At 35.0% G+C, this 25,679-nt stretch overlaps 1 protein-coding gene across 1 annotated transcript; it reads right to left on the bottom strand.

Moving 5' to 3' along the window:
* Nucleotides 1-12,436: 12,436 nt before the first annotated feature.
* LOC147286615 (E3 ubiquitin-protein ligase SINA-like 7) lies at nucleotides 12,437-18,437 on the bottom strand. The gene is made up of 2 exons (XM_086242349.1): nucleotides 17,882-18,437; nucleotides 12,437-13,237 (listed from the first exon to the last, which is right to left on the bottom strand). Exons 1-2 carry the CDS (start codon nucleotides 18,368-18,370, stop codon nucleotides 12,551-12,553), a joined length of 1,176 nt encoding a protein of 391 aa, XP_086098475.1. The 5' UTR covers nucleotides 18,371-18,437; the 3' UTR covers nucleotides 12,437-12,550.
* Between the last annotated feature and the right edge of the window lie 7,242 nt (nucleotides 18,438-25,679).

The following is a 25,679-nucleotide window of genomic DNA, read 5'->3' as shown; positions in this document are numbered from 1 at the left end:
GGTAGGGACGATTACTGGTGTTGTTACTGGCACTAGTAAGGTTGCTTCTGATTTTGTGGTCTTGGCTAATAATTTTGTTGTTGCTGTAGCTATGTCTGATGGGCAACTAATGGATGATATGGCTGTGGGTGATGGGTTATCTGTGAGAGATCTTCCCCTTGAGCCTCCTGATCGGGGTGGTGTTGGTAGTGAGATATGTTATGATAATTTAGACTATGTCTCTAGAGTTGAAGAAACTCAGTTTATTGATGCTATTGATATGGATGACACGGTTGTTGTTGAGTATTCTCAGGAGCTAATGGCCTATGCTAATATAACAGAGGAGATGTGCCTTTCTTAATGGTTTTGTCCATGTGGGTTACTGTTTTATTTAGCCTATTCTTAATGATAGTTATTTATTGGAATGTTAGAGGTGCTGGGGATAAAAGACTTCCTGGTATCATTAAGGATTTATCTATTATAAATAAAGTAGATATGTTCTTGTTCTTTATGAACCAAGGATTAGTGCTCATAAAGATGCTAAAGTGATTAAGAGACTTGGTTTTTCAAGTCATTTTATTGTTGAGGCTATTGGGTTTTCAGGAGGCTTATGGCTTCTCTAGAATGATAGTAAGGTTAAGCTTCATGTTTTTGGTAGCATTAATCAAACTATCACTGCCTTAGTTTCTCAGTCTTCTTAGAGGGACTATCTTATGTCTGTTGTCTATGCTAGCCTTTGTCCTTCTGTGAGGGAGTCCCTGTGGCATTACTTGGATGGTGTTCTCGCTAGTTCTTCTCTTCCATGGTTCGGGGTCAGAGATTTTAATGAGCTAGTGTCTGGAGCTAATAAAAGTGGGGGCCGGTAAGAGTTTTGTTGGTGGTAAGAGCTTTGCTAGTTGGATTGATAAGCACTCTCTGATTGATCTTGGCTATGTGGGTGTTGACTATACTTGGTGTGGTAAGAGGGATGATGCTATCGTGTAGGAAAGACTTGACAGGGGCATTGCTAACATTACTTGGAGACATGCTTTCCCGGAAGCTTTTGTCAAGCACCTCCCAAGAGTCAAATCGGATCATTGTTCTATTATGGTTTCTCTTTATAGCTCTCATATCCCAAGGGGTAATTTAAAGCCTTTTAGGTTTGAAGCTATGTGGTTGAATCATGCGAATTTTCTAGATTTTTCTAAGAAAGATTGGCTGCAAAATAATGGTGTTATCTCTGATAAAGTGAAGCATTTTTCTACTGCTATTCTTAAATGGAATAAGGAAATTTTTGGTAATTTGTTTCAATCTAAAAGGAGGTTGCTAGCTAGACTTGGGGGGATTCAGAGAGCCTTTTTCAAGGGTAGTTCTCCTTATCTTCTTAGTTTGGAAAAAGAGCTTAGTAGTTAGTACAGTGCTATTCTTAAGCATGAAGAATTATTTTGGCTTCAGAAATCAAGAAATACCTGGTTAAAAGAAGGAGATCGTAATACCGGCCAATTTCTTCCATCTATCCACTGTTGTTAGAAGGAGGAGGAATAGGTTGGAAGGGTTAAATGATGTCTATGGTACTTGGCAGTCTGGTAAAGCTAAGATGCAAGAGATTGTGCTTCAATATTTTTCTAATATGTATAGTTCTAAGGAAGTGGAAGGTCTGAGTGGTAACTTTCCTAACTTATTTCTTTGCCTTAATCATCATGACTTGGAGCACTTGAATGCCTATGTTAATGATTTAGATGTAATGAATAGCTTGTTCTCCATTGGAGGGTTGAAGGTTGAAGGTTCCTGGTCCTAATGGGATGCTAGCAAAGTTCTTCCGGCACATTTGGCCTCTCTGTCAACATGATGTCATTCTTATGGTGAAGTCTTGCTTTGCCTTAGCTGAGATTCCTAAAGGGCTTAACGATACTCGTATTTCTCTGGTGCCGAAGGTGAGTAGTCCTCTTACTATGTCTCAGTTAAGGGCCATAAGGTTGTGTAACACCCTTTACAAGGTCGTTTCTAAGATTGTGGTGCATAAGTTGAGGCCTCTAATGTGTAAGCTGGTATCTCCTATGCAAGTGAGTTTTGTCCCTGGTAGACAAATTGTGGATAATATAGTGGTTACTCAGGAAGTGTTTCATAAGTTTCGAATAGCTAAAGGCAGAATGGGTTTCTTTGCTTGGAAAATTGACCTTGCAAAGGCCTATAATAAGATGCAGTGGAAGTTTATAAGGGATGTTCTCTAGGAAGTTGGGATTAAAGGAAGGTTGTTTGAGCTTATTGTGCAATGTTTTACCTCCGTGAAGTATAAAGTCCTTGTTAATGGTGAGATGTCTACTGAAATCCTTCCTGGAAGTGGCTTAAGGCAAGGAGACCCTTTGTCTCCCTATTTGTTTGTTCTTTGCATGTAGAAGCTGTCTCATTTAATTGCTGCCCAAGTTCTCAATGGTTTCTGGAAGCCAGTTTTGTTGACTCAAAATGGTCCTGCAGTGGCCCATCTTTTTTTTGCAGATGATCTCATCCTTTTTGCTGAGGCTTCTGTTGAGCAGGCTCATATAATGCAATAATGTCTGGATAGCTTTTGTCTGGCTTCTGGGCAATAAGTGAGTTATGAGAAGTCAAGAGTTTTTTGTTCTCCCAACACTGATAGTAGGATGGCTAAGCAAATTGTTGTTGTTTTCTTAGAGCAAATTAATTAACACGAATACTTACCAAAGCTCTAAGTTTACTCGCAAGTGCACAAATCTCATGGTAGCAAAGGGTGCAAAGTACGAGGTCGATCCCATAGAGAATGGGTTTAGTATCAATAAACCAACTCAACTTGACATATTAGAAATACTACTAATAGGAGGATTTGTAGAGATGAGACACACACACACACAAAACACGACATTGTTAAGAATTCAGAATCCACCACATATTATAAGATTACAACTATTATGGTGACATGCAATTCAAAGTGAACACATACAATAAAGTTTGCCGGCCGGGATGCCTTGATTATCGGATACTCGCCTAACTATTGTTTTCCTTATTCATAAATTTAGAGCTTGATTATCGCAACTTAACCTAGTTAACTCACATGTTTTTAGGAAGCTTGATTATCGTCTACCTAAGCTGTTAACCATGCAAAAGTCAATAAGATTATATGAAAACGACAAATACATAGAGTATGATAGTATCTTGATTATTGATCTAGATGACATCTATGAAACTTATTTATCAAAGACAAGTTCTTAGGATACCTCATTGTTACCTACTGAATTATTAGCTTGATTATCACCTCTCAATTTCATAACAATTACTATATGCAAACAACTCTAAGGTAGCTAGTCAAAGAGTGCAAACAAATAGAATCAATTACACTAGACAATAGGAATTTATCGCATGCAAACATCACATTAAATCACATGGCTTTATTTCATTAACCATAAATCAACATCGAATAAAAAAATAAGAGCTTCATCATCATCTTAACAATGCAAAACTAAAATCAAAACATAAACAGAAAATTAAAGAAACAAAATATATATATATATAAATCGTCAATCCATTGTTGCTTAACAAAACAACTACGAAGAAACAAGAAAAACAAAAGAAGAAGACAAGAAGAAACAAGGGTGGCTGCGGCAAGGCTTAAGGCACAAGCTAGGGTTCGGCAAGGCTCCTCTTCCCTTTGTGTCACACCTCCCTCTTTCTCTTCCTCTCTAAAATTCTGAAAATACTAAGTAAATAAATTGCAAAATTCAAGGTTCAGGTTCTTCAATTGTGAGAGAATGAGATCCTTATATAGGAGTGAGGAAGTGAGGCTTTCCTTGTCCCACAAGGCTTCTAATTTTCTGCCAAAAATGGGCCTTGGGCTGAATTTTGACTCTTTTGGGCATAACTTGATTTTCTAGCCGCGGAACAGATGCGCTACCTTTACTAAAACAGCCATATCTTAAGCTAAACAACTCGAAATCGAGAACCGTAAAATTTCTGTGAAGCTAACATCCGTAGTGCATGGGCTGCATGTGTGGTCCATGTCATGTGATGATGTGGCATGGTTGACCATTCTTTGACCTTTGACCGTTGACTTTGACCAAAAGTCAACCTTGACAAAAAAGATTCCTCCAAAGATTCTGTCCCAGATTTTCCAAAGATTCCTTCCATATTTCAGATTCTTCTAGAAGATTCTCTCAAGATTCTTTTTTCCATTTTTTCCATTTTTAGCTCAAAATTGCCCCATTTGGCTCCTTTCTTCATCAAAGCTTCATTTGACCTACAAAACATAAAACTAAACCAAAATACACAAAAATGTGGAGTTCTTGCACTCTAGGTTAGGAAGTTAGTATCATAAAATGATGCAAAATGAACATTCAACACAAATCTCTGATATTTGTGGCTCTCCCTTAACTGATAATTTAGGTAAGTATTTGGGGGTGCCTTTAATTCATGCTAGAAGTGGTGTGGCTACCTATAAGCATCTGGTGGATAAAGTTCAGATTAGGCTTGCTGCTTGGAAGAGTGCCACTTTGTCTTTGGCAGGGAGGTTGACTCTTCTTCAATCTGTGACTTCCGCTATGCATGTGTACACCATGCAGTCTGTGAAGCTGCCCAGTACTATTTGTTCTCATCTAGATAAACTTAATAGAAACTTTCTCTGGGGTTTTACTATTGAGAAAACTAAGATTCATCTAGTGAATTGGGATAAAGTTTGTTCTCCCAAGATTTATGGGGGTTTGGGGTTGAAAAAATCTATCTTAATGAATCAGGCTCTCCTTGCGAAGTCTGGTTGGAGGCTTCTTCAACAAGAACAAGGTTTATGGGTGCAAGTTTTAAATGGTAAATATCTTAATGATATGGATCTTATGGCTGCTAAGGATTTGAACTTCACTAAATGTTTCTCTACTTGGAGAGGAATCCTTTATGGTGCTCAAATTCTTCCTGGGGGCTTAAGTGGAGGGTGAGTTCTGGTGAGAATACCAACTTCTGGATGGATGATTGGACTGGTCTTGGTCCTCTCCATTTGTTAGCTTTGAGGTCTATTCCTCTGGAGTTTAAGAATCTTCCTGTGAGTTTTTTTTTTTTTTTTTTTTTTTTGCAGGCTGGAAAATTGAGTTGTTTCAAGATCTGCTCCCTGCTGATGTGGTGCATGTAATTAATGGTATTCATGCTAGTGGAAGTAGTGCCAATGTCGATCAGTTCATATGGGGTCTCACTTCTTTTGGAAAATTTTCAGTGAAATCTACTTATCAATCCTTATTTACTAATGATGAGTGGGTGAATTGGTGGTGGTATTTTCTTTGGAAGCTGAAAATCCCTCCCAAGTTGAAGTCTTTTTTGTGGACTGTGCATGTTGCATGCTAGAATTCTTACTAATGAGGCTAGAATGCGAAGAGGTCTTGTTAGCTCTAGTTGTTGTCCAAGATGCAATCAACCTTTAGAGTCTCTTGACCACTTGTTTCTAGGTTGTGGTGGTTCAATGAGACTTTGGCCTACTCTTAATTATTTTGAAGAGTTTACTGGTTCCTTTTCTAAGCCTTTTGAAGAGTGGATGTTAGTTAACTTGAAGTCTAAAATGTGTCTTTCTAATGGTATCCCTTGGAGTAGTGTTTTTGTGGCTGCTTTACGGCATATTTGGAAATGGAGGTATAAAATTGTTTTTGAGCCTGCTTTTCGTGTTCCTCCTTGGCCTCATGAGATTATCTTCAATTTCTCTACGGAGTGGTTTGAGGCTAACAAGAGAGATGTTGGTATGAATACTAAGAAATCCATTATGGTCAAATCGCTTCTTCCTCCTGAGGGGTGGTGGAAGCTGAATACTGATGGTAGTTTTCGAAGGGAAACTGATAGTATTTTTACTAGAGGAGTTTTGAGAGATGCTCAAGGTAATTGGATCAATTGTTTTGTTGTGAATCTAGGAAAAGGGCAAGTTCTTGATGCTGAATTATGGGGGCTATATAAAGGTCTTTTATTGGCTTGGGATGCTGGCTGTAGAAAGCTTAATGTTGAATTGGATTCGGCTATTGCTGTAAATCTTATCTTAAATCCTGTGGATAAATATCATCCCCTCCTTAGCATTATTTGTGGTTGTAAAGACATTATTAACAAAGATTAGGTTGTGATTGTGCGGCATATTTTTAGGGAGCAGAATTGTGTAGCTGATGGGCTGGCTAGCACGGGCCATTTGTGCGATCTGGGCATCTATGTTTTTAATTCTTCTCATTCTGATATTGTAAACCTCTATGAGGATGATAGGTTAGGCCTTGCTAGACCCAGGTCTATTCCTGGTTAGTTTTTGTGTTGTTTGGCTATGTAGCTTCTATTTTACCAACAACAAAAAAAATGATGATAAATGCAGTTGGAAGGGCAATAGAGTTTGCCCTCTGCACCTAAGTTTCATTTCCCCTCTCCCTAAATCAAAAAATGAAAAAATAATATGATGATAAATATTCACATTTTAAATTTGGAGGCATGCTATCTAGATTCTCCTTTCTACATCTTCTCTGACTTTTTTCTTTTTTCTTTTTATTTTGCAGTGTAATTTCATAATCAAAACTATTTACTTTTTAGATTACCATTTAAAAATTATTTCTATAAAAATCAAACACCTTAAAAATTATTTGGTTATATAATTAATTTTGTTTCACCTTTCAATGGGGCGTTCGAACTCTGCTTGTAAGTGTTTGAAAGCTACTGACGATTGCAATCAATTTTTTGAATTTTTAAAGCTGATTTTTTATTTGGATATGTGTGTATTGAAATTCTACAAATGTAACATATACCCAAAAACTATAGAGATGACTAATTTGATGTATTTGTTGATGCAACTAACGTACATTTACAATGATGAGACTTCAAACATTTGTGTGAGTGATGAAATACTTGCAACGAACATTTAAACACTCGACTCAAATCTTTACAGACACTGAAAATAAACCATGTTATTCTCTTTCTTTCCAGCTTGAGTTTATAAGTTTCCGTTGGTTAGTATCCAAACAAGTATACCACTAATGCTTGCCAAGAGATGCTAAAATGTTCCACCACTAATGGTGAAACTTTAGAGTGCTACTATTTGGAACCAACTAATTTATTTTTATCCCTACCAGGCTACCACACAATCTACACCCAACTTCATAATTTAAATTATAAAGCTTTATTACTATACTCAACAACATTTTCAAAAGAGGAAATTACAGATTTAGTCCAGTTATTTTATACCTAGTTCAATTTTGGTCCACAATCTTTTTTAAGTTCTGTTTTGGTCCACTAAATGTTCCACTTGTTCAGTAAAGGTCCATATTTGTTTTCTCAAATTTGGCATGCTTTTTATCCTATCAAATCTCACCCAAATTCAGCGAACATATACTTGTTTTAAAGCTATGTATTTCTTCTTTACAACCATATAAAAATCATTCAAATTGGAGTTCTAAAACTCAAGATAATTGACCCCAAAGTAGGGTACCAGAAACTGCCAATTTTTCAAACTTCACCCAATCTCAATTCTTTTAGATTATAATACTCCAAATTTGTTTTTATGACTAAGAAATGATGAAATATAACTTATAGTTCAATTATAATTGAAGAAAACACAACCCAAAGGATTTAAAGTCACAAATCTGGACCTTTACTGAACAAATGAAACAATTAGTGGACCAAAACAGAACTTAAAAAAGATTATGGACCAAAATTGAACTAGGTATAAAATAAGTGGACCAAATCTGTAATTTTCTCTTTTCAAAAATATTCTTACTAAGGATGGCAAAAATACCAGTGGATTCAGGTCCCCTCAGAGACCGATCCGATTAAAAAATAAATAGAGATGCTAAACGAGGAACTGATCGGGGACGAGGCGGGTATGGTAGTGGTTCTTCCGACCCCGAACCCACCCCGATTATATATATACTTTATTTTTTTTAATATTAAATGTGTTAATATTAGAATATATGTATCATGTGTATTTATGGACTTATAGATTTATGAATTATGGATGTATGGTATATGGATTTATGGATTTATAATTATAAACTATCAGATTTGTTTTTGCACATTACTAATACATCTATAAAAAAAGATTGGTGGTTGGTAGTATCTATCACTTATATCTATAATAGTTTGTTTTTAGCACATGAAATTTTTTTACATATTAAAACATGCATGATTTTAACTATTAGTGTATTAAGGCAAAAAAAAAAAAAAAACAAGAGGTGGGATTCGAGAATTTAGGGCGGGTTTAGAGGGGAATTCCTCGGCGGGGTCGAGGTCAGGGAATCCCCGTTTAATTGCCAAGGGAATTTAGGCGAATTCGGGGAATAAAAAAGAATCGAGGACGGGGGACGAAGAAGGCATCCTCGGCCTCGACCCGCCCCGTTGCCATCCCTAACATTTACTAAAACTCAAAAAACACACTGAACCTGTTCCTATTCTCTATACCCAATAAATCACATTGAAATCCTACACCATCACCATCGGATCCAACACCATCACCACCGAGCCCAATGTTGAATCATGAATTTATGAGTTTGATTTTAAGTTATTTGTTAAATAATTTGTGTTTAGATTGCAATACATTGAACCATAAGTGTTTTGTTGATGATTTAAACATATTAAGGTTGTTCTTAAAAAAAATCCGCAAAATGTTTTGCCTTGGTGTGTTGAACATCCTACGGGAGATTCAGCAACTACCTACCAAACATATGTAGAAAGGTTCGATTGGCATGTATCGAACAATCTTTTCTTTTCTTTTGAAATTTTGGGGTATTCGGCGCCACCAACCAAAACCAAACGTCCTCCTTTATGTTTGGTAGTGGGTTGTCGAACAAGTAACATAATGTTCGATTAATCACCGAATATCATACAACGTGTTTGGCTTTGGTGGGCCAAACACATCGTGACTCTAGTTTTTAAAAATAAGAAATTTTTTTGGTTAAACTCGAAACAATGATCAACATACTTCATTTGAGGATTCTCAAATCGTGATTTAAGCATCCATTAGTTGATATAGGTTTTTGGCTTGAGAAAATTTTGGCTATAGGTTTGAGTGAGCTATTTTTTTTAATTAAATGATATTTCTTTACTAGTCAATTTATATTAGGGTAGACATAGAAATTAAATTTTCATTTAAAGTTTTGACCAAGGAATAAAATTTTGAATTTCGCAGAAATTTCAAAAAATTTTAAATTCGACAAAAATTAGATAGAAATAACGGAAATTGCTATCAAAATACGAAAATTTTGAATAAAACTTTATTCAATGTTTATTTAGCATATTATCTACTACATTAATAAAAAAATATTGAAGAAACTAAATTATATAATAAGTTTCATGTGATATAAGATGAATATAATGCGCGCTGGAGACAAATAATATTAAAAAAATAGTTCATTAATTAATAATTACAGAAATTTTATTGAATACACACTTCAATTTTATTTATACTACAATATTACATCATGAATTACATAAATAATCAATACCACATATAGCTTCTATAAGATTGAAAATGTTCATTGTCTTCAATATCCTCATATGCAGAGAAGGTGTACGAACTGTGAAGAATAATCACCCATGAAGAATAATCACTGTCTTCCATGGTCGAATTGGGTCAAAAGAGAACTAACCCGCCGCCACTACCAGAGGCAGCGACAGTTTGTCGGAAAAATTTAAATTCAACCCAAAATCAAGCCCAATTTCCTGTTAGACACTCTAATGAAAGGAAAAACAACTCAATTTAGCTCAATTAAAACTAGACCCAAAATGGGTATAAATCCCTAAAATATCAATTTCAAAAATTCTAAAAAATTGGAAAACAAATCTTTAGGGAATGAAAGCCTATGGTGAGGGGAGGAAACCCCACCAAGAATTTTTGTGATTGGAGACCAGAAGTGGCCGAAATCAGTGAAACAAGCCGGCAGCAAAGGAAAGCTTTACGAGTTGATCCTGTGCACAGGGGAGACTGGCCATTGTCGAGGTGGTTTAGGGGAGGATGGTCGGCGGCTAGGAGTCACGTTGATGGCCTTAGGTCGCCGAAAATTGGCCGGGAATGGTGGTCCGGTCACACGCGCAAGGAGGGGAAGAGAAAGGAGATAAATCGGGACGGGGAGAGAGAAAGTGAGGTGAAGAGAGAGAATGGGGAAATGAAAAATGAAAAAAAATGATTTTGTTTTTAAAATCCGAAATTTCCACCAAACTTTTCCCAAAATTTTCGAAATTTTGACGAAAAATACTTGGTATTGTGTTAAAATTTTCATAACTCAAAACATCAAAAATTTCGAAATTTTACTCCTTGGTGTTGACTGTTGAGGCTAAAAATAAATTTGTGAGGCTAAATAGCAACAGTGCAACACTTAACCTTTTATCAAAATTCTCTTTCGAGATTTCTACCAAAAATGTTCTATTTTGAGATTTCTTTCTTGTGGGTAGATGCATGTACTCGTTGCACCAAGTTTAGCTCAAAATGTAGCATGGACTACATTAGTGAATGTACCATACGGGGTTAGAGCTTCAAGCCTTAAACTAGAAAAAACAATTGGGTTCCTCAAATTTATATTTTTTGCATTCTCGAAAAAAAAAAAATATATATATATATATAGGCTTTATATAGTAGCCCTGTACGATGGGAGAAGGAATGGTTGCCATTATGACCTTGAGAGGTACCATGAGTCACCGGACTCTAACAATCGCATACTCACAAGGGGCAAATTTGGCTATTTTTTTATACGTTGGATAGAATGGCTAAATACTCTAATAACAATCATGTAAGAACTACCAGAATTACCGTATAAAGAGAAATTATTTTGTATAACCACAAACCGCTCATATTATTCATTAGACATAGTGGGTTAACCATTGGTAAGTATTTAATGAGAAGGTTAAACCGTCTTTTAGACTGTCAATCTGGTAGGTACAGTACTTAACTTCAGTGACAGCTAATGGTTCTCTGCTTAATTCCCGTTCCAAGCATATAACCTTTCCAGCATAACTATTTCCAATCACAGCAAAAAAACAAAATGATACAAAGAATAAAATGACTAAACTTGGAATTCAGTAATTCATTTTGATAGGCTTCTATATAAACAGAGTACAAATACAACATTGGCAAAGTAAGATAAACAGAATTTGTTCTTAACCATTTTAGTTTGCCTCAATCTTAAGACAAACAGACACTGACTATAAATACAATACTTTAAACCTGTTTGGGAGTACTTTTGTAGGAAGCGCTTTTGTGCAATAACACTTTCACTAAAGCGCTATTGTTAGAAATACATAATTTTTTTTTAAAATAATCCAAGTGCTTCTTGTAAATGTACTTGGAAACACTTCCTAAGGAAGCACCTGGTAAGTGTTTCACCAAGAAATGCTTCTAAGTGTTTTTATAACTAAAAACACTTTCAATTTTTTTTTGCCAAACATAAGAAAAAACGCTTTTAACTATTTGAAAATGCTTATAAGCCTTATAAAAACACTGTCAAACAAACTCTAAGTATCAGTAGCATATAACAGTGATTTGCTTGCCCAAGAGCATTTGGGTTTGTGACATTTCTCTCCAAGTTCATTGGAGAAGGTCCAAGATTCAATTTCAACGATGAGATTTGGATGCCTCTTGTTATGTAATTGTAAGATTATCCAAAAAAAAAAAAAAAAAAAACCCATTAGACAGGATTTGAGATTCCACCTTCGAACATAACCTTTTCTGGTGTATTGTTGCTTCCGATCACACAACAAACCCAGAAATAATACTGAAAAAAGGGAAAAATTTACAAACATGACACATACTTTGATAGTTGTTTTATTTTAGGACATTAATTTTAATTTGTGTTAATAAATGACACATACTTTTATTTTGTATCAATTAAGGACCCTGTTTTATCTTAACTTTGACTCGACATTGGACCTATCAAAACTTCACCAAATTTAGAAAACTTATATTTGATTTAAAGATATGCATCTTCTCTTTACAACCATATAAAGATCACTTAAATTGGACATCTACAATTCCAGATAATTGGCTCAAAAGTAGAGTACTTAAAACTGTCCAATCGGACTTCTGGGAAAAAATTTGAAAAATCGAACAATTTCAGGCACCCTACTTTGGGACAAATTATCTAGAGTTGTAGAGATCCGATTTAGGTGATCTTTATATGGTTGTAAAGAGGATATGCATATCTTTAAACCCAGTATAATTTTTCTAAATTTGGTGGAATTTTGATGGGTCCAATGTCGGGCTAAAGTTAAGATAAAAACTATAAAAAAAAAAAAAAAAACATGGTCCTTAATTGACACAAAATGAAAGTATGTGTCCTTCATTAATACAAAGCAAAATTAATGTCCTGAAATGAAACAACCATCAAAATATGTGTTCTATTTGTAAATTTTTCCCTACTGAAAATAAAATGACCTGAATCAACTCAGCAATTTACATTTCCAGTTCTTCTTGCATAGATATAGATTTAGCGAGGGGGGTGAAAGGTGAATATATACACTGGTGTGTGAAAATTAAAATAACAAGATATGAAGTCTAAAAAAGAAATAAATAAATAAAAGCCATCTTTTGTGACATTTATATAATAAAATCCTACAGCTTAGAGTAAATTCCAAAACCATGCTATTCTTTGGATAGTAAAACTTATGTTACACAAGACAGATGAAAGTCTGTAGGATATTGACCAAAACCCCATATGCAGAGATCCATCTTAACCTGGCCAAAAGAACTCGAAAAATCACATGGGATTAAAAGGAAACCTGTTGAAGGAGGGCTACTAACCTGGGCCGGAGTGCTCTCTGTGTAAGACTGTAATCTGAGAGAACTTCCATGGGTTTTAGCAACAAGTTCATAGAAGAAGCCTCTCATGAAGCTGGGTTGAATGCAACTAAGCATCACAACATTTCCCAGAATTTCAACATGATTATGGAGGATAAATAGTGTACCACATTTCTCTTCTTGAAGAACAAGAAATTTGTCATTACTTTTTATTGCAATGGGAAAAGTGCATTTGTACTGGAAGCGTGTTGCAGAATTCACATGATTACTGCTGAAGTGTTGGTATAACTGCTTTGTTGAAGAGAAGAAGTTGCAGCCTGAATGGGGGCATGCACAGGGTGAATACTTACATGCCTTTTCATGTTCACTCTTCTTATTGTAAGTAACTGATTCTTTGCAGCCATACTTGATGTTCTGGCATGAAATTCTAATTGATTCCAGAACCTTCTCAATGGCCCTGCAACGGTTATAGCCGATGGGCCAGGCACAGGAGGGGCATTTATTTTTAGTGTTGGTGCAGCAGGAGGAACAAGCTATATGCCCATTTTCACACTGAATTTCCAAGCAAGCATACAAAAGTTAGCAGGCAAGATCAAGAACCCTAAGACATGAATGATGTACTTAGAAGGGGTGGCAAGATGGACATTGATAATAGAAATCTTGCAGATATACCTAGCTTCTTTGGTTCAATTTTATATAAACAAAGTAGCACAATGTTTAAGAATGGTTCAGATCATTAAATATTAAAGATCACCAACCCTGTTATCTTTGAACATCATTAAACATCAAAGTAAGACAGTGTTCAAAAAGCTTGCACTTGAAAAAGGAAAAACAAATTGATAGAAAACAAAACTTTAGATGTGTGTGGTATATAATTTTGAAAAAAAACAAAAAAAAAGCCTTGAAACTTCAATTTGTAAGCATTTTATGCTAACATGTTACTTTTTGCCCTGTTTGGAAACTGAAAACTTCACCCTTAAAAATGCAGAGAAGAAAGGTAATATACAACACTCAGAATACAAATATCAATAATTTCTAATTTATATTGACGCACATCAACCTAGCTGCCAAGAGACAAATCAATTCAGGCTAAGGACTTTCTTGTGCTTAAAAGTCAAGATAACAAGCTAAACAAACAAAGTTCTCTAATGTGGCTACTCTCCTTGTTGCTTCTATGACTTTTCTCCTAAATCTTAGTTTTTTCTTTCAGTCAACATATATTTTAATGTTATCTTAACCATTTATTCTCATTGTTTGCAATTTTGCATGCATATGTTTAAAATAAAAAAACATAAAAAAAAACCCTGGACTTATCCAAAATATATAGGAAACCCTGAGCTGTCGGTGAGCAATAAAAGTTAGGTTGGAAATGATACTAACCAATAGAAGGCAAGTACAAACAATCCTAAGGATCCTACTCCTTGCGTATAAAAGAATAAATGGCAAAAATGGAACTGAAATTTCTATAGTAGACCACAACCTAGTCTAGAAGGAGGTGAATGGGATATAATTAATAAATTTTAAAATAATTTTTGCACACCAAGGTCAGTTCAACAAGTATACCACCCAGAATTGGACTCACCAACCCAACCCATGGCCGTATGTAAAACATATAAATATAACAATGAACTATTCAATTCACAAAAACAATAACATGCAAAAATCAGTGAACAAGGATTTTTATGTGGAAAAGCCTAGTGTGAAAACAATGAGATATATTATAATCAAGTAAATCCACTAAGGCCTCATGTGGGAGGCCATATATGAACAGGAAAAGTAAGTTAAATTGGAATATAGTCCCAAACCCAAATTTGGTGGTAAAAAAAAACACATTGAATTAATTATCCGAGATTCCATAATAATCTGGAATTCCATGAGATAATAGACATGTGTGGGGACATGGGTCTATTATCCCATGACAAGAAACCCCTTGCAGAAAAGTTTTCATCCCTTCACTCCACTTGGTCATTCTCTGCAAAATCTAGCTTGCCTCCTCTCCCCAACAAGGTTTTTATTTCTATTTTTTCATATTATTTGGAGAACAAGCTGAACTTTATTTCTTTTTTTTTCTTAGGTTCACATTACTGCTGCAAGTTTATTTTCCTCAAAGAAATCTGCAGATCAAAGCCTCCTATTTGATCTGCAGATCTACAAGCATATTCATGCCCTCCTCTTTGATCTGCGGATCTGTGTTTTTGCTACTCAATGAATTGTGTGTGTGTGTGTGTTTTTTTTTTTTTATGAGAAACAGAAACCTTTCATTAAAGTTAAACAAATGAAAGAGTAAAAAAGAGTGGACAAGAAGTCCACTGAAATACAAAAACGAGCAATACATAAGCTAGGAGCCCTCAGAAGAATACATCAACTGCCATACCACGGCCCTTTAATCATAAAAACTCCTCACCCCTATAACACTGATGCTCTCCAATCTGAGAATATTACAGAAAAATATAACTCCCTATATTCTGAAGAAACAGAAGCCCATAAAGACGCCAAAAAACGAACCCTTTCCCATAACTGATTCAACTCCTCCCCCTTAGCATCCTCAAAGACCCTTCTATTCCTTTCCATCCAAAAAACCCAAAAAATTGCCATCATAGCACATCTCCCCAGAACCACACCCCTTTTCTTTCCTCCAAAAAATTTAAATCTCTCACATAACAGAGAGTTGCAGGAAGCAGGGATATCCCAACTTATCATACAATTAGAAAAAAGCAACTTTTTGGCAATGAAATAGGAAATACGTTGGTCTTGAATCGATTCAGCTCAATGCAGCTTTAGGTGAATCAGGATCCTATTATTGATATGTAAACACTAAGTTAAAAAAAAAATTATTTCCGGCTGAATAAGAATTTAATATACATATATATATATTATGGAACGAACGTACCTGTTGAATGTTGTGCAATATAATGCGTATGTCATCTCCTAATCCTTGTGTTTATATCTGCATTGATCTGATTAAGGATTGTGCCTCATAATCTAGTTTGGCATGAAGGAAGATATGCAACTAATTATTATTTTTTTTTCCTTTGTATTCTCTGTTGCTGCCAGTAGACAAAAGGTTCCTTTTCTCTTTTATGGAAGAGTTGGATGTTAGTGTTCAGAACTATTTATTTATGCAATGGGCTTCGATCTCCCTATCTCTCCACCTTTTTTTACATGCCTATTGGATGATATTATACATGGTTTATAATAACTCTCATTACTCACTTACCTTCTATACTTGGAACAAATGAGATATGAATATGTTTCATTTTATTTTTGACCCACTGAAGATGATTTACCAACATTGGTGCTAAAAATTGTTTCTGAATTGGTTCAGAGAGGAAGAGGCATTGAAGCTGATGGGGTAAAGAAGCAGGAGGAGCACATGTTAAATCTGTAGTAAATCTGATGATGTAATGAAGCAGAAAATCTGCTAGGTCATACATTTTATTATGATTTTTGAATGTTAATGAGTGAACTATTGAAATTCAATAAAACATAAGAGATTATGTCGACCTTTAAGAAAGGGATGTGAATATTTTTTCAAAATTATTGTTATAAATTTTCCAAATGTTTGAAAGATAACTTTTGATGTTATTTTCAAAGGTTTAAATTTGGAATCTTTTTACAAATTCAGTTTTCAATTTTTTTGTAATAAAAAACGTTTAAAATATTAAATACTTTTTTTGGATATCTGTTCAATATTTAATTGATAATAGTGTTTTGTATTATATCTTAGGTGGATCTACTAGTGTTTTTATTATAGAAATTTTTTATTGGATAGAATTATTCAGAATCCAGTCCGAAACTGTACCAAACACATGAACTATACACAATTCAGACTCATACTTGAAATATCCTGAGTAGCAGTCTTCACACTTGGCAACAATTACAACTTGACTAGAATAATCAAAGTCAGCAGATACACCCCCCTCCCCCCAAACACCTCTCACCACCCCTATCAAATGTCAGTACCCTGTTATGGCCAAAATATCAACAATATTGCCGAAACTGTAATCCTTGGTTGTAACACCATAACTGAAGTTATTTATCCACACTAGTCCCCTATCATGGGTGAAATTTTCACAAATATAAAATGTCAAAAAAATAATAAAAACTAAATACATCGTTGGTGGGACAACCTAACTCTAGAGGTGTGGTGAGTGGTGGATAATTTTGGTTTTATAAAAATGTGTTAAGAGAAGAAACTGTTGTGAAAAAATAAAAGTTGGTCATTTCTAAGAAGGATATTTTCAGAAGAAAATAGTAATGAAACCAAAGGTCCATTTGGATGAAATGACTCAAAGAAAATATTTGAGTTTGACAATAACTAGAAACAATGTATTTGAAAAGGATTTAAAATAACCATACACAAGGAATCATTTGAAATCCAAGCCAAACAATAAAAGAAAATAAATCCAATGCATGCTCAAGGCAAAGTACTTCAGTAGTTAGGAACTTAAAAATTTAAATTCGATACATAAACACTAAAACTTGGCAACCTTCAGAATACATTTTAGAACATTTCAACAGCGTGTTTCGCGCTATGATTTCAAGTAGTTAGGATTGCCTTTTTCTTCCAGAAGTCATCAGCACAGAAAGAAAGAATTCATATTCAACTTATATTTCTTTAGACATCATACTAAATAACTTGCTAGGGCTTCATCTAAAACAGCTGAATTGTCTCTGTATTGTCAATGTAAAACAGAAGTTTTGTTTATATAGAAAATTCATAGCCTTTCACGAAAAAATGTTTCAATGTTAATTTACCATGAAAACTTGTCAAGGGCTGCATCTAAGTTCTCAAAGTTTACTCCTTGCAGTCACAATTGTCAATAAAAACCCAATTCCACAAATCACAAACCTAACCAACCCAGACTAAATCGACGCTACCCTTCTCTCTAATCCTGCTCCATAGTCTATCTCAAATCTTAGGCACAAACCCATATCACGGCAAGTCCAAAATCTAACCTTTGAACAGCAAGAAACTACATAACTACAATTACAATCATAATCCCATATCAAATTCAACCGGAATTGGATTATAGAGATTCTAGCAAACAAAATCACGAGAATTTTTAAAAATCATATACAAATCAAAGCAATCAAATTATCCATAGGCATAAAAATCACAGATGCCCATAAATTTTCAACGCAGACCCAACTTTAAAAACCAAAATGGCAATTCAAATTGATCAGAAGACATACCTGGAAGACAGGGCTACTCAAGGGTTCATAGCAGATAGGGCAATCAAGCACTTCTGGGTCGGTTAAGGTGATGGAAACAGGTCCATCCCTGACGGGTGAGATCGAACCAGGAGGACCCTCTTGTTGGTTCCCAGCAGCGTTGGATGTTGTACGGGTGGCCGAAGAAGAACCCACTCGGTGGTAGGCTCTTCTAAAGATTCTTACAGGCCCATCATCAGAATCATCATCGTGTTCTTGTTCTTGCTGCTCCTCTTCTTCTTCTTCACTTTCTTCGTCTTCGTCTTCTTCTTCTTCTTCTACTTCGTCTTCACTTTCCTGCTCCTCTTCTCCTTCTGCTTCTTCATCTACATCTACTTCTTCTTCCTCAGCAGTCTGCTGAGGCTGCTCTGGTTCTGGTCGCCTTACACAGAGACGAGCTCTCTTGGGCCTGGGGCTGCTGCTGGGTCCTTCCCCATCATCTTCGTCTCCACCTAACGAGAATCTCGCCATTCGCTTCTCTCTCTCTCTCTCTCCAATAAAAGCATTCGGACCATTTACGGCCTTCTCAGCAAAAATAGTAAACTACTAGCAATTGTGCCCTCGCTGCCCCGGTGTTAAAAGCCTATCAAATATGTAGAATGGGTAGATGGTTAATAAACTTACGATGAAAAGCTTAAAAAAATTTAATGAAAAGATAAAACTTTTTACATATACTGATATACATGAAAATCTAAACATATTTATAAATAATGACATCAATATTTTTTTACTAAATTAAAGTTACAAAATGTGAATTTATGATATATTTTATATGCTGGTTGGTTTATTAAGATATGATCAACTAGTTTAAAAGGATCAAACATAGTCTTCACTGTAACCTGTGAGCTCTTTAGATTTAGTTTTGTTGATTCCACCCCTAAAAAATGACACAAAAAAAAAAAAAAAAACAGAGAAAAGTAAAGATAAAATCAGATTTTGAAAAGACAGAGAAATTAAAAATTAGGTATTGTAGGCTTTAGTGCACTTTTTAAAGATTTAGAGAAATGAAAGTTGGACTGGTGGGATTTTGTCATGAATGGAATTGAATTGATTTGAATTGGACCCAATTTAATCATTTAATATTTTATTGAAAAGAAAGAATGTATTGACATTGAAAGATTGGTCATTGGTGAGAGAATAATTAATTAAACTCTTTTTTAAGAGATTTAGAAGTAAAGAATTAAATTTCGGATTTCGAAGAAATTTCGATGGAAATTTCGACGATTTTTAAATTTCGACATAAATTATACGGAAACAACGGAAATTGCTATCAAAATACAAAAATTTTTAATGAAACTTTATCATATGTTTATTTAACATATTATCTACTAAATTGATAAAAAAATATTGAAGAAACCAAATTATATAATAGGTTTCATGTGATATAATGTGAATATAATACGCGTTAGAGCAGATACTATTAAATAAAATTAGTATAATGAATAAATAAAGTTAGTATATTCTTTATACTGTATAATAAAATTATACACTAAAATCTAAACTTTAATACTCTATATACTCTATATACCCTAATGTTTTTAATACTCTATAATCTATACATTAAACCCTATATACTCTATTTTCTTTAAGATATTAGGTTTTAGGCCCTTTAGGATATTTTTAATTATTTTTTTAATAGAAATGTAATAGAGTTTAAGGTTTAAAATAACTAAATGAAGTCTCAAACCTTTTTTTTTTTCTTTCCAATTGCCCAAACCACCCCCCCCCCTCATTTTTTCTCTTTTTTTTTTTCTTTCCTTACTTTTTTTCCTCATGCCTCTCTCTTCAGTCTTTTTTTCTTTTTATCTTTCCTTCCTTTTTTCCCGTCCCTCTCACCCAGCCAAGCTTTGTCTTCATTGAGTGTAACAACCCAAATTTTGGCTTATGATAATTTCGTTACTTAAATTTTTCAAACTTGTTTTAAGGTTTGTTTAAAGGAATTAGAAATTTCTTTAAGTTTATTTTAACTAACTTAGACCTTTGGTTGTGGTTCTAGAGCTTAGTTGTGTGGAAATGAATTTTAGAACATGAAAATTCAAGAATTTGGCGATTTTTTTTTTTCATAATTAAATTATGAGAGTAGGATTTTTCATAATTTTTTTAAAAGAAATTTGACTATTTTGAGGTTAGGATTTTTCATAATTTTTTAAAAGAAATTTGACTATTTTGAGGTTATAGGAAATTAGTACTCATTAATATGAGTCTGTAGAATTTTTCGGTGAATTATTTGGAGTCTTGAGCTATTTTTAGTGAATTTCTGAAGTTGGAGAAAATATAAAATAGGAAAATTTCGATAAATTTCGGTAAATTTCGGTGAAATCTTCACGAAAAATTGTTAAACATGTGTTTCGATTTCAGAATCCTATAAAAACGAAATTTTCGCCGAAAATTTCAAAATTTAATACCTTGTTTAGAAGGAAAGTGATTTTCATTTCTCTTTTTTAAGAGTTACATATGGATTGGGATTGCACATTGACATGAAGGATTGGTCATTGGTGAGAGAATAATTAAACTCTTTTTTAAGTGATTGAGAAGGAAAGTGATTTTCTTTTCTCTTTTTTCGGAGTTACAGATGGATTGGCATTGCACAACCAATAAGAGGGCAAGACCGTTAATTGCCAACTCATTCATAATCAAAACAAAAGAAAAATTATGGAAGACATAATTGCATGAACCAAAATCTAGAAATTAATTAATGACCATTTTTCAGTTTTTATTTTATTTTATTTTTTATCAGGAAAACAGAAGAAAACAGAGCTGAGCATGTACCTTTCGTTCTTTGTATGTGTGTCTTGATTTCTTGTGTACAAGCATCATAATGCATGTAAACCTTTAGCACAACTGTGATAACATTTCATTTCAATTTATGATTCAATAATTAATTACAACTATTCATTTTTTTAGAATGCTACTATTTGCACATCCTTTTTTTTCGTTTTGCACACCTTTTTCTCCTACACACCCCTACTCTCTTCTAAAATTTAAAATTTCTGTTTTAACACACTCCTCCAATTACCCCAATACCCTCATTTTATCCATTACACCCCATCTACTCAAACAAAAAAAACACACACACACACACACACACACCTAACTCCTCTCTCTCTCTCTCTCCATCCACTCCCCGCAACACCAAAAATTAAGAGTCCTTGGGTTAACTTTTTGTATGTTTGAGATGATTTGGTATCTTTGAGAGGATTTGGAGTGTGGGTTTTTTAGAGTTTAGGGTTTAATTTTCAGGTGGAGGATTGTTGATGTCGCAGGTCGTTCGACACTGCACTTCCGAAAGTTTTCTCTTCATTCGGCAGTCATCTGCCGAACATACTGAAAGTGTTCGACATTGTACTTCCGAACCAACTACAAGTATATATGTATATATATATATATATTTGGCTGTTTGCTTGAGCGAGAGGAGAAATGGAAGGAGAGAGACAGAGGGGTGGCATTATGGTTGATCTTGACGGGGTGGTGTGGCTGGGTTGGTGCGAGCAGAAGGGCGTGGTGGCTTGAAGGTGCTGCGCGCGATGGTGCTGCAAGTATAAGGGAAGAGAAGCCATAGAGAAAGAGAGAAAGCCAGAAGGAGTGGTGTGGCTGGGTTGGTGCGAGCAGAAGAGCATATGAGTGGCTTCGATTGTGCTGCACGCGGTGGCTTCGACGGTGCTGCGCACGGGTGGCTTCGACGATGCTACGCGCGAGTGGCTTCGACGGTGCTGCACGCAGTGGCTGGAAGGTGTTATGGAGGAAGGTGGGGTGGCTTCGACGAGGCTGCACGCGGTGGCTAGAAGGTGTTGTGGAGGAAGTTGCTGCATGCAGTGGTGCTGCAAGCAGAAGGGGAGAGAAGTCAGAGAGAGAGAGAGCCAAAAAGAGGCTGGGCTGGGGTGGTCGCAGACAAAGATTGCAAGGGAGAGAGGGTTGGGCAAGGCACGGTTAATTGGGAGGGAAGGAAGAAAGAAGATGAGGTGTGTTGGGGAGGGCTTTAACGTATTTTCACAATGGGATAAATTTGTAAAACCACTAATTAAGTGAAGAGAAGTGTGCAAAAAGAAAAAAAAAGGTGTGTACATAGCAACTCTTTTTTTTTAAGAATTTTTACTCAAGAATCATCTATATTAAAAATCATATAGTGATAATCAGAAATATTTTAGTCATTTAATCACTTATGATCAGTCTTCAAATTAGATCTATTTTTTTCTTTAGTATTTGTGCCATCTTGAGCTTCCATAAATTAAAAAGAAATGCCAATTAGCCATATATTCCTTAAAGTTGGAGGGGACGATGATGTTTGTATAAATAGTACTTTTTTTTTTTGTTTATGGGAAAGTTATACTTTTTATATTTTTGGTATGCATAGTTGTCTCTATTTTTCAGCCTGTGAGTTCGTTTTTTAGGTCACTTTTTTAATTTTTTTCCCTTTACCTAATGCATGTGAATTTAAGTATGGTCATTTTTTTCCTTTATGTTGGTAAAGATGAAAGTCTTTGTAACAGATTTTATGATCGTGAAGCTTCAAATTTTACCAAAGTTTGTACAACTCAAAATCTCCATCCACCTTCAATGCCAACCCAATTAGGTTTCACTAAGCAAGACCTGCCAAAGACTCATTACTCAAAATCTATAATTATAGGAAAAACTTGAAATACTCATGTCAAAATCCAACTCATTTTCTCAATATCTGAAACTTACTTCAATTATTCTGCCAATAAGAAAAAGAAAAACACAAAACTTTCGTTCTTTTTGTGATCAAACAGCTTCTTTCAAATGTTCCCTTCCATAAAGCAAAAGATGCAATCAGGGTCAAAATATTTAAATTTCAAAGATTGAAGTCAAGCGACACTTTAGTCCTAGCACTGATGCTGGTTACATAGATAAACAAAGTAGAATAAGCATCATCACTGAAGCAAAGCAATGCATCACTGAAACACCACGGCACTGGTCCACCGAACCCGCTCCAATTTTTTTTTTTTAAGTTTTCTTCTCTCCGGCGCGCGATGGTGAGCTAGCTGGAGGAGCAGTTATGGAGTGGGCAGGAGAGAGGGGGTGGGTCGGGTTAGGGTGGGGGTGGGGGAGGGAGGGAGGTGGTCGGGGTAAGGGAAGAAAAAGAAGAAAGAGTGGGGGTGGGGAAAGAGAGAGAGCAAGAGAGAGAAAGGGAGAGAAGAGAGACGGGCAGGGAGGGGGTGGGGTGGTCGCCAGTGGTGGTAGGCTGCTCAGCGTGGTCGGGGATGGGTGTGTGCCGGAGAGAGGAGAGGTGGGGAGGGAGGTGATCGATGATGGGTGTGTGTGTGTGTGTGTTTTTTTTTTTTTTTTTTTTTTCTGTTTAGGAAGGGTGTGCAAAAAGAAAAATGGATGAGGTATAAGGTCTTTTCTCTTGAGTTTTTTTTTTTTTTTTTAAGAAAGGGTGTGCAAATAGTAGCCCTCGTTAAAAAATGAAAAAGGCAGGGGCAAAAGGAAAAAGGGAGCAAAATGACCAAAAGGGCTTAAATTACCCCACTAATAACACTGCCGACCAACTAAAAAAAAAATATGGGCAAAAAAAGGAGAGCACTATTCTTAAGTTACAGTAAAGAACAGTGCTCCACTTCTCACGTCTTTTAGTGTATATAGAATTTGGCCATTAGCATGTAAGTAAACGAGCCGAGTCAAGCCGAATACCACCGTGCTCAAATTTGGCTTGTTTTAAATTTTTAGATCTTGAGCTTAGATTGACTTGTTTCTTATACGAGCCGAGCTCAAATGAGTCAAAAAAAAAAAAAAATCAAACCCGATACGAACTCGAACTGTATCGAGCTTATTTATATAATTTTATTTAAGATATTTTATTAACTCTTATTTTAAAAAAAATATTAATTTATATCAAATATTTTCTTTTTGAAAGTATTATAATATGTTAATTTAACTTAGAGTTAATATATATATTTATATTTAATTAAATTAGGCCTTCTACGACAATGGATTTGCCATTTTGGCTTTAATTTGGCTTTAATCAATCACCAACGGGCCGGAGAGAGATACCCAAAATGAGAGAAACCCAAAAACAAAACCCAAATATGGCAGCCCCGTGAAAGCCAAAGCCAAAATCTGACTGGGCTCACAAATTGAAAGGGAGGAGAGAGGAAGGTGTGGCTGACACACACCTGCAGCCCAGCCCCACCTCTGACGCACCCACTTGTGCAACAATGGGCAGATGTTGAATGGCTAGGATGAGCAGATCGTTGGGATCCAATGGCTAGAATTCACAAGCCCAAACGATCATATTTTTTAATGCATGTGCGGTAGGGGTGGGCATTTACTACCGAAATACCGAAATCGAACCTGTACCATACCGTACCGTGTCAATGTTATACCGAAAAATAATACCGATTATATACCGTACCGATACCGTACCGTACCGAGTCTAAATCGGTATGGTATAGATATGAAACTTTCAATACCGTGAAATACCGTACCGTACCGATATATTTTTAATTTAATTATTTAATATATATTTCATTATTATGCTTTCTATACTTGGGTCTGAGTTGCTCTTGTGTTTTACAGTTTTACTCTTCCTTTTGTCATTGTTGTAGGTTCTTTGGCATTGATATATATATATATGTATATATAGAATGGTGTGTGATTTATGATCAGTTGCTTTCTTTTCTAATTCTGTGTTTACACTGGTTGATGATGAATTGGGTTAGAATTATATATGTGCTTAATTAGTCGTTTGATGGTTAATTAAGGATCAATACCATCGGTCATAGTTCACAACAGAAATGAAAGGAACGTATAAGTTGGGTTTTGTTTTATCTTTTGGTTGGGAAAAAGTATTTCTTTTTTGTTGTTAAATATTGTTTTTTGACAAAAAAAAAAAAAAAAGTTTAAAATGTTGGTATATACCGAAACCATACCGAATTCATAGAACACTGGTATGGTATGGTACCAGTTTTAAAAATGTCCATACCGTACCGAATAAAAATTTCGGTATGGTATCGGTATGGGGCTCATACCGTACCATACCGTACCGTGCCCACCCCTAATGTGCGGCTCATATTTGTGGGTCATTGGAAATCAATGGCCCATATCGCTCCATGTTATTTATTTTTTTATAAATCATAAAAAATTTATTTTTATGCTTTATAAAAACATGAAAAAATGTCAAAAAGATTTGAGAAAATGCAGAATTTTGTTTTATAAAATCCCCTTAATTTTGTAACGGTTAGTAAGCAAGAATTTCTATATATACCTCATTATTCTTAGTTTTTTCTTCACATCTTTCTCTCTTTTATACAACAAATTCATCAAGTTTAATGAATTCAATATGATTAGAGGTCTTGCTTGGTTCCCAAACGAAGATGATGCTTTAGTGAGAGCTTGGCTAGAGAAGTCTCCAAATGGGAAACTTGGTGCGAATAAAAAAAAAGTGATATTTTGGGAGGAAATCTTTGTGATTTTTCAGTGTAATTCGGGCAAACCAACTTTACAAAAGGTTGGCGGAATTAAATCACGGTGGTAGGACATTGCGTGAGTTTGCAACAAATTGTATGCCTTGTTGATAGAGGCCGATCGAAAGCGTCAAAGCGGTGCGAATGAACAAATAAATACTTCTGTTAAACCCTTTGTAAAAAGAGTCGTTAAATATAACACATTGACTTGACATTTAAAAATAGCCAAATGCACGAAAAATAATAAAAAACTAATAAAACATTTTAAAATTATATAAAATGCAAAAAGATAATTTTTTTTTTTGGGCAAATAAAATGCAAAAAGATAATTAAATAAACAAAAGAAGACACATAAAAAA

Source organism: Dryas octopetala, chromosome 4 (genome assembly GCF_963921425.1).
Source record: "Dryas octopetala chromosome 4, drDryOcto1.1, whole genome shotgun sequence".
NCBI classification, from domain to species: Eukaryota; Viridiplantae; Streptophyta; class Magnoliopsida; order Rosales; family Rosaceae; genus Dryas; species Dryas octopetala.
The sequence above is the reverse complement of the archived record's forward strand: the minus strand, read 5'-3'. Positions and strand labels throughout refer to the sequence as shown.

Coding starts and splice junctions, on each gene's coding strand:
- LOC147286615 (XM_086242349.1), bottom strand. CDS start 18,370: ATGGCGAGATTCTCGTTAGGTGGAGACGAAGATGATGGGGAAGGACCC. Junction 13,238..17,881: donor TGAGTAGCCCTGTCTTCCAG/GTATGTCTTCTG, acceptor TTGGAAATTCAG/TGTGAAAATGGGCATATAGC.